Source organism: Opisthorchis viverrini (assembly GCF_000715545.1).
Source record: "Opisthorchis viverrini unplaced genomic scaffold opera_v5_11, whole genome shotgun sequence".
In the NCBI taxonomy this organism is placed as follows: Eukaryota; Metazoa; Platyhelminthes; class Trematoda; order Opisthorchiida; family Opisthorchiidae; genus Opisthorchis; species Opisthorchis viverrini.
In genome coordinates this window covers 2683819-2692257 of record NW_008751667.1, presented here as the reverse complement: position 1 = coordinate 2692257, position 8439 = coordinate 2683819, and the positions used below count along the sequence as shown (strand labels likewise).

The 8439-nt window shown below is 45.4% G+C and overlaps 1 protein-coding gene across 1 annotated transcript in view; it reads right to left on the bottom strand.

Annotated features, from left to right (window-relative positions):
* T265_01087 (hypothetical protein) overlaps window positions 1-7391 on the bottom strand; it is a gene marked incomplete at both ends in the record, with an annotated part of 27124 nt that extends 19733 nt beyond the window's left edge. The window contains 4 exons of the mRNA XM_009165030.1: window positions 2466-2595; window positions 4634-4749; window positions 6370-6599; window positions 7242-7391. Of these exons, the coding sequence (XP_009163294.1) occupies window positions 2466-2595; window positions 4634-4749; window positions 6370-6599; window positions 7242-7310 (545 nt within the window). The remainder of the gene's footprint in view (window positions 1-2465; window positions 2596-4633; window positions 4750-6369; window positions 6600-7241) is intronic.
* Window positions 7392-8439: the final 1048 nt, after the last annotated feature.

Sequence of the window (8439 nt, the reverse complement as noted above, 5' to 3'; positions counted from 1 at the left end):
AACAGCATGAAGTCCAACATTTTCACTTTCTGGATGCGATTTGTGTTTCTGAACGGATGCTGGGTCCGACCATTAACCTTACTGACCGGGAGGTCCGTGGTTTCGACTCAACCTCTGCATCCTGACTCCTCCTGTTTAGCCTTGGGCAACCTTGCGGTATCCGAGCCCTCGTGCCCCCTTTGGGCGGCATGGCAGCTAGACATCGAAAAGGTGTAATTATGTTACCATTCGCCAATCATCCTGCTAGAAGTTCCGATGCCCAATTGCCGAAACAGTCTGCCTATACTCTGCACAACAGACAACGTCCGAATAGGTCAACATCAATTTCTGTCTGAAGCACATTTATGCGAGTTGAGTACGAAGATCACAGTGAAAGCCACATGTTTATCAAGGCTCTCGTTCTCTAGTCGTGGATGTGCTATGAAGGTCTGGCAACCCTGAATGCTAATGATATGACAGTTAATTTGACTTTTATCTAGTATACAAGTGTGCCCGTGAGACGCGTATTGTGTGCCAAACGACAAAATTCGCCGCCTTAACAAAACTAAACTGACCACGAGATATTTGTCGGAAAATCAAAAGCGTAAAATACACCAACCAAAAGACTGTATAAGGCAATTTTAGACAGCTAACTGACATAGTCTAAGATGAGCATTCATTCTCATAAAGGAAACTACTCATAAGGTGCTGAAAACTTCTTCGACAACCCACGACCGGTTTCGCCCTTCTTGGGGCTCATCAGGTAGGCACAGTCCCCGAGTTTCCGTCAACCTTATGATCTACTTGAACCCAAATTGCACTGTTTTCGAGAAATACACTCATTTGCAAATCAATTTGGTTTTCATGGGAGACTCAATTGAATCTTTCGTTTATGATGTCTTCCAGCTGAATGTGCTGCACACAGGCCGCCTCATGATTCAGTTGGCACGATATTCGAGATTTCGCAGTATATTTTCATGAAGGAAACTACTCCCGTGAAAACCAAATTGATTTGCAAATGAGTGCATTTCTCGTGAACATTCATTCGTTTGCCTAGCTGAATGTTAAACCCGATCCTCGGATCGAGTCAAAAGAAGGCACCCGGTCACTTTGGTAAGATTGTTGCCGAATCGCGTCGACAGAGCTTACGTGTCTACATACAACCTTTCTAAGGTTCTTCGTTCCACGTCTCCTGCTCTAACCATTCACTGGAATACATACGGTCACCTACGATAGATACAGGTATGGTCTATCGCCCAATTTTGCGTGCAAACAACTGGCTACACTCTCTTTTACATTGCGCCGTTTTGATACCTAGCTATGATGTGCTAAATACATACACTCGCACAATAGTTACTGTTCGATGAAATCTGACGAAAGGAGAAACACGTGGAAAAAATTGCAGCTAGATGAAACAAGTGTTCGCAAGGTGTAGTGATTGAATTCTGTAGTCAGCAATAAAAAGAGATTCTGCTTGTAAGGCCCTGACAGTTTATGTGCACTTTGTGTGTACTGTAAGTTTTTTTTAAAAAAAAGTCGAAAAGAACCTACTGAATCGAGAAGCTCTATTAAACGTATGGTTGTCTTAAGGGCCGCCTGCGCTTATCTCCTGTCTTGCAGATTACCAAAAGACAAGATAGCGTCCGATATTTTCCTGTCATCAACACTACTGACACCGATGCTTCATGCATCATAAGTCTGTTATGATATTCTATTGGTTACCATTCATTTTGATGTAGTCTACCCCGTCCAGCGGAAAATTCACACGTCATTAACCGGTGGTGTGTGCAACTATTGCAGTTGTTCGCAGCATCTTCATCGAAACTCTACTTAGAGCTCATCAGGCCAGACGTGCTTGTGAATGACTACGCTTGATACAAACATCGACCTTAGCCAGGACCAACAAAATGCGTCTGGCTTAGTGTACTGTCAACAAAACACTTCAAAAAGGCCTACCTTGAAGTTGACCATTCGCTCCACACTTGCGAAAACCATGCGGATCTAATAGTCATCTTTGCTCAAAATGGATGTGACCGGTGGCAAACAGCCGGTTAACCAAACACCCTTCGAATGAACTCGCGAAGGGCCGCGCCCTATTATTGGAGTAGTCTGTGAGTAGTTTGTGATAGCGAGTGCTTGAATTGGACCGCTGGGTTACAAGACCATTCCGATAAATACCTTTTACGCAATAGGAGAAGAGCACACGGGTAGAAACAATGCCAGAGTGCCAAAGTCTCAACGGAACCAAATGAAAAGCGGGGGTATAGTCAACCTAACGACATCTCGACCAGTAGGACCAAACAGCAAAAGGGAGTGGACCGTATCGGTTAAAGACAAAGTATTTAAACTGCGCTCAGAAGAAAGGCCATACAATTCTACCTACAAAGGTTTCTATCTACAAACCACGTGTTTTGGTGCTTTCATAATCACAGTGGTAGCAATAGTAATAACAATAAAGCTGACAACAAAATGATTGATTGATATACTTTTGTGGAAACCACATATCGTAATAGAATCCCTCTTCCACAGGAGGTCCATAGCACAGATGACCACCGTAAGCCTGTTCCAGTGCCTCGCCCAAGACGTGCGCAGAAGAATGCCAGAAGACGTACTGACCTGCAACGGTCGAGAAGAAAATGAGGCTCGAAATGAGATCCACTTTAAAATTTTGAGTAAATCATCATGCCTTTCGCTTCAAAATACTCACCCAAATTGGAAGGAAGGCTATTCAAGGAGATGTGACAAACTGCGCCACGCAAATTTTCGCTTCTAAACAACACTACACGCTCTCAACAAACAAGGCTCTAGAGTGACTGATGCGCATGCTCGTATGCTGTAGACGCCTTCTGATCAGTGATTGGAACCTACCGTTTAGCCGCGACATTAATTCGGAGCACAGCTACCGTTCGAGCTGTAGGAACACGGTTCCAGATGGGACTCTAATGGTAAAGACATAGGCACTTTAGTCTGACATGTCTTAAAACCTTCCCCTCTGTTACAGATGGGGGGTGAGATGGCTCAAGTGGTTAGAGCGCGAATTTACTGACCAGAAGGTAGGTGGTTCAAATCCGACCTCCGCCTCTCGACTTCCCCTGTCTAGGCTTGGGCAACCTGACAGTATCCCAGTCCTCGTGCAACCTTCGGGTGGCATAGCAGTTAGACACCGAAAGCATGCTACAGCTGAGCAATTTTTTTCTGCCACGAACGTCTCAGTGCACAGGTCAGTCGTAAAGTCCAGTCCTCGTCATTGTGGCGCGACCGCGTCTGCCGCGGTATGAGTTCTGCTGCACATGGGCTAACGGGGTGCATGCGGTGGTGCCACCAGGCCGTAGTGGATTCTTGACAAGGAACCGCGTCTTTTACAAAATGTCCCATGGACCCTGTGTCACTCCGTAAATGCGATACAAGGTTCTGTAACGGCGTCTCCGGGAAGCGACACCTTAGATACTGGCTTAGTCCTTGTAGTGACGAATATGCGAGCCAAGCATCCCTCGTCCACCTTCAAAATCAGGACCTCACCAATGAATACATGCAGTGTTCCTAATCTGTGACCTGGAAAGCCTGAGTCACACGGTTCGATTCTTGTTTGGCTGCCAGGTTGACAATGCATGGCTTTCAGAGACACTGACTCCTGGGCTCAGCTCACAAAGTTAAAGGAATGAGTCTCCTATTGGTTGTACCATAAAGCTAGTATAGTGTAGGGTTCCGACAGCTCGTTGAAAAAGCTGTCCAGAGTACTTCGCCGTCATAGCCGGGCCTCACTGTCAAGTCCGGACAAATGAAAAACGTCGGAGAAACAATGAAACGGAAAAATATGAGCACAGACAGGAATTGTGACTTTGCCCAATCACACAAAGAAACTCAATCAAACGCACAATTACATGTCAGGCAAGTCCAAAAGATGAGGTGAAATCAACAAGATCAACGGACCAATAATGACCACAAGTAGAAAGTCCCACATCACCGAAATCGGTGGTGCGATAGGTGTAGAATGTACAGATTTTACTAATGTATTTTCAAGCCTTCATTTCTGAGTCGACGCGGGCAGCCGATTTGAAGGTGCAAGGGCAAGATGAAACAATGGTTGCTAATTGCCAGGCCCAATGGTTAGAGCGCAAGACCGGAAGGTCCGTTGTTCGAACCCGACCTCTGTATCGTAACTTATGCCTAGGCTTGGGCGGCGTGGCAGTACCCCAGCCCTCTTGCTTCCTTCAGGTGGCATGGCAGTTAGGCACCCAAAGGGTGCTACAGCTGAATGGTTTTTTTAAAGGTATCGCAAGACTGTTGTCTTGAAGTGACAAGCCTGATTCAGTGCTTCAGAAACGTCGTACGATGTTCTAGGGCTGTGGAATGGCTTCCACATGCCCACTTAAATTCAACAGTGATACAACATTTGAAGGCTCATCAGGTATTCGAGTCTCAATAGGCCGTTTTACAGGCATTACAATTGGTACGCATATGCGAACCTCCACAAATAACGCACGCTTGACAGTAGTTGCAGTAGTCCTCAATCGCCATGCCGTGTGTCCTACTGCTACGCAACACCCCTTCGATATGGCAGTCCAGGGTGGCGTTATTTGCCTGAAATCAACATGGGTTCAAAATGCCTTGCGCAACATACTTCAAAGCAGAACTAAAACCAAATAACACTCACCATCCTTGCTGTCAAAATTCAAAATCTCCAGACTTGCGTCCTTCTCAAAAGGTCGTAATAAGTCCCACAGCTCCCCGTTCACCCGAGCAATCACAGCATGCTCAGCCAACTTCTTGCTGAAGGTGATGAAGAACACGGGATTAGTGAAAACAATCAACCAAGTGGTAGTTTGTCATGAGCACGCAAAGTCGACAACCAGTATTGATCTATCAACCTGAAGCGACCGCTCAACCTCTGATTGGTTAAGTTTTAAAAGAGAACAAGTTTGGATGACAACTTGAAACAAAAATCAAACCCTTGGTTTCAGAAAATTCAAGTAAGTGATTTGCTCAAAATCTAATGGAAACGAAAGTTTATCGGATATCTTCGTAGCGGAACCCCGACGCAGCCTGAGGATAATGCGGAAGAATATCAATATGTCATTGACCAATAGGGACGCCATCAAGTTCCACGATTTTACCACGTATATGAGCTCCGAGAGTTAGACCGTTCGTTTGCATTTTTCACCGTAACACGCCCACCTCTAACTAGTTTCCAAAATTTGAAAACATTTCGGTCTTGTTTATACGGACTGATTCTATTGCAGTAAAAAATAAACAAGCTTTCGATTATGCATAAGGTTGCTCATAAGGTTGCTGAAAATTCGTCGACAGCCCACGACCGGTTTCGCCCTCTTTGGGGCTCATCAGGTAGGCGCAGTCCCCGGGGTTTTCGTCAACCTCATGTTCTACTTGAAAGCAAATTACACGAAATTAGAGAACAAGCACTCATTTGCAAACTAATTTGGTTTTTCGAGAGACTCACTTGGGACCCAGCTGAATCTCTCGTCTATAATGTTTCTAAGCAAGTGAATGTGCTGCACCAGGCCGCCTCATGTTTCAGTTGGTACAATATTCTAGATATCGCGATACATGTATATTTGTAATGTACTACTCATCAGGTTGCTGAAAATTCGTCGACAGCCCACCACCGGTTTGGGGCTCATCAGGTAGGCGAAGTCCCCGAGTTTCCGTCAACCTTATGCTCTACTTGAAACCAAATTGCACGAAATTAGCGAAATACATTCATTTTGCGAGAGACTCACCAGGAACCCAGCTAAATCTCTCGTCTATGATGTCTCTAAGCAACAGCCTACGTGAAAAAGACGGCCAGAGATTAACCCAACTGAGCGAAAGATAAAATCCGTGACTTTTCATAACCAGTAGACCTATCCGAATCTTGTGTTAACAAACTATTTTCTACGCACGCTGAACCATTTCACACTCACAGTTGGTTTCTACCAGCCGAAAAATCAATAATAAGACGTGGGTCAAAGAATGACGAAAAAATGGCCAGATTAACCGGATGTGGTTGGTTGAACTTGTTGAACGTTTCGCTGTTGCACATATGGATGGCAACATTGCCTGGCCACTGGTCAAAACACTCCACACGGTCTAAGCCAGTGATACCTACCCTATGAGTGCCTCCACTCTCACAACGAAGCGGAAAGTAATGCGCAGTCACATCCACTACAGTCACCTGAACTGTCTGAGAACTCGGGTGAATCCGGAAAATACACAACATAGTAACATCATCCGCCAGACTGGCCTAAATAAAAGGGACCTTATTGTCGATTGGCCGACAATACGGTGCCTAACGTTCCCAAATGGATTGGTCTATGAAGAAATGGGCATCTTCCTTGGACGTCCTCTGCACTGCATAAAAAGTTGATGTCCCCTCTTCACCATCGAGCTTACTTGATACTTTGAGCGATGGCCATGGGTGTGGTTTCCCAAGCCTTTGCCTCGATGGTCGCGCCGTCGGGTAAGGTGATTTGAATGGGCGATCGCGGTTGCGAAGCGACGAAAGCGTCATATTCGCGCCGCAACTTCTGCCAAAGTTTGTCACGATAGGCTATGAATTCCGGAGGCGGAGGGAGATTTTTCTCGCCCAAGGCACTGGCCAGATTGCAAGGTCCTTCAGTGCCCTGAAAAACGGGACAAAGCGGTTCGTTAGCTGGCCCATAACCTGTGCATAAGGAAACATCTGATACTATACACGAATTTGACACGGGAATATACATCAAACGTTCTTTCAAACTCAGACATACAAATTGCTAACGGAGTCTAACACAAACGCCAAATAGTTTGTGAACTCAAATAGGCCCCATTATTTTGGTTCTACAAGAATAGGAAGAGCAAAAAACATTTTTGATCAGTAATGACAGTCAGTGAAACACCCGAAAGGTGCCAACTTCATTAGTCTAACGATATTCATGGAGAAGAGTAGGAAATGGCAAGCGTCAGAAACGTCAAATACCAACTACCGGACACATGATCATGGAACAATTTTACTAGTCTCATGACAGACTGTCTTGGGGGGAACTGAGCGCAGTAGTTGTAGTTAGCGAAATAGTTAACTGTAGCTACTGGGTTATGCCAACATGCACGAAAGACCATGTGGTGTGAACTTTTGGATAACTCGAATACGTCTCGAACCCCAGTGCAGTTCGGAATACAAGTTAGGTAGCTATCTGACATTTCGCTGAAATTAAGAAATACTGTTATAGCCTATGCAGACGGGAATTAACCTATATCGAATTCAGAACACCCAAAGTATTATCACTTACCATTGCAGTAGGGATAATGGGTTTGCTAATGGAGTAAAATCTACTGCAGACACGCAAAGCACTGCGCATACAAAATTGCGCAATCAACAGACGAGGTGAGAATTCGATGGAACTGTGAAGCTTCCGGTACGCCTATCGGGCACGCCAGGCGCTGTAAACATGGAAGGCAGTAGAAAAAAATTAGTAAAACACGGAACCGAAAGCGAGAACAAGTAACTAGCGTGAAGCTTTTACGAAACCAAATAGGATCGTGGAAGTACCTCCGAATGGGGCCGACAATATGGGTTAACAAAAGGCATGAAGGGTCACTGAGTTTGACAAGTTTGTTGCAAACGTTGTTTTATCGAAAACAACCAACGACCGTTCAGCTGCAGCACCATTTCTGTGCATAGCTGCCAGGCCATCCAAAGGAAGCACGAGGGCTAAAATACTGCCAAGTTTCCCAAGTCTAGACAGAAGTCGAGGTGCGGAGGTCAAGTTCGAACCGCGGGCGTTCTGGTGAGTAAATTCGCGCTTTAAGACTGAGCCATTTCGGGCAAAGCCTTTGTGACCAATCGAGGCGACACTATCAGTGCGTGGTTTTGGGGCGGAAAGGAGCTGTGAGTTGGTCGTAGCGCAGTGAGCAGTGATGTGCGCGAGTTTCAGGGACCTGATTCGATAAAACAGGGCAAACGTGAACCATTATACTTGGTGAAGGACGTGGCTGTTACTAAAATGACAAAGGCTCGGTAGGATCGACCAGCCTCATCCTCACAGTTGTTCTTTTCACCCCCAAAGCCACCGTCCCAAAAATGAATTGCTGGAACTTTACAATGTCAAACACCTCAAGGTCTTTTGGCTCACCATTTTATGTCGTCGTACGCGCGATACGCAATGAATGCCGATAATCAACATTCTCCCCTTTTTCCAACTGATTCCTACTCAATACCGTTCCTCTATTCAAGCGGTTTTTTGTGCAAAACCGGGTTTAGCTTTTTAGCTTGTTACTGAACTAGTAGGGGTAAGTGTAAGGATTAATCTTCCCGCAGATATTTATTAGACATATACTGTCAATCTCAGGCAACTGGAATGTCCATGTTGTCAGGCTGAGACTCAACACTAGCCTCAATACGTTCCTTTTAGGATGATGGTGGAGAACGCGTCAACTTCGTCCAACTGAACGCTATAATTACCATAAAACGACAACGGCCCCAACGCC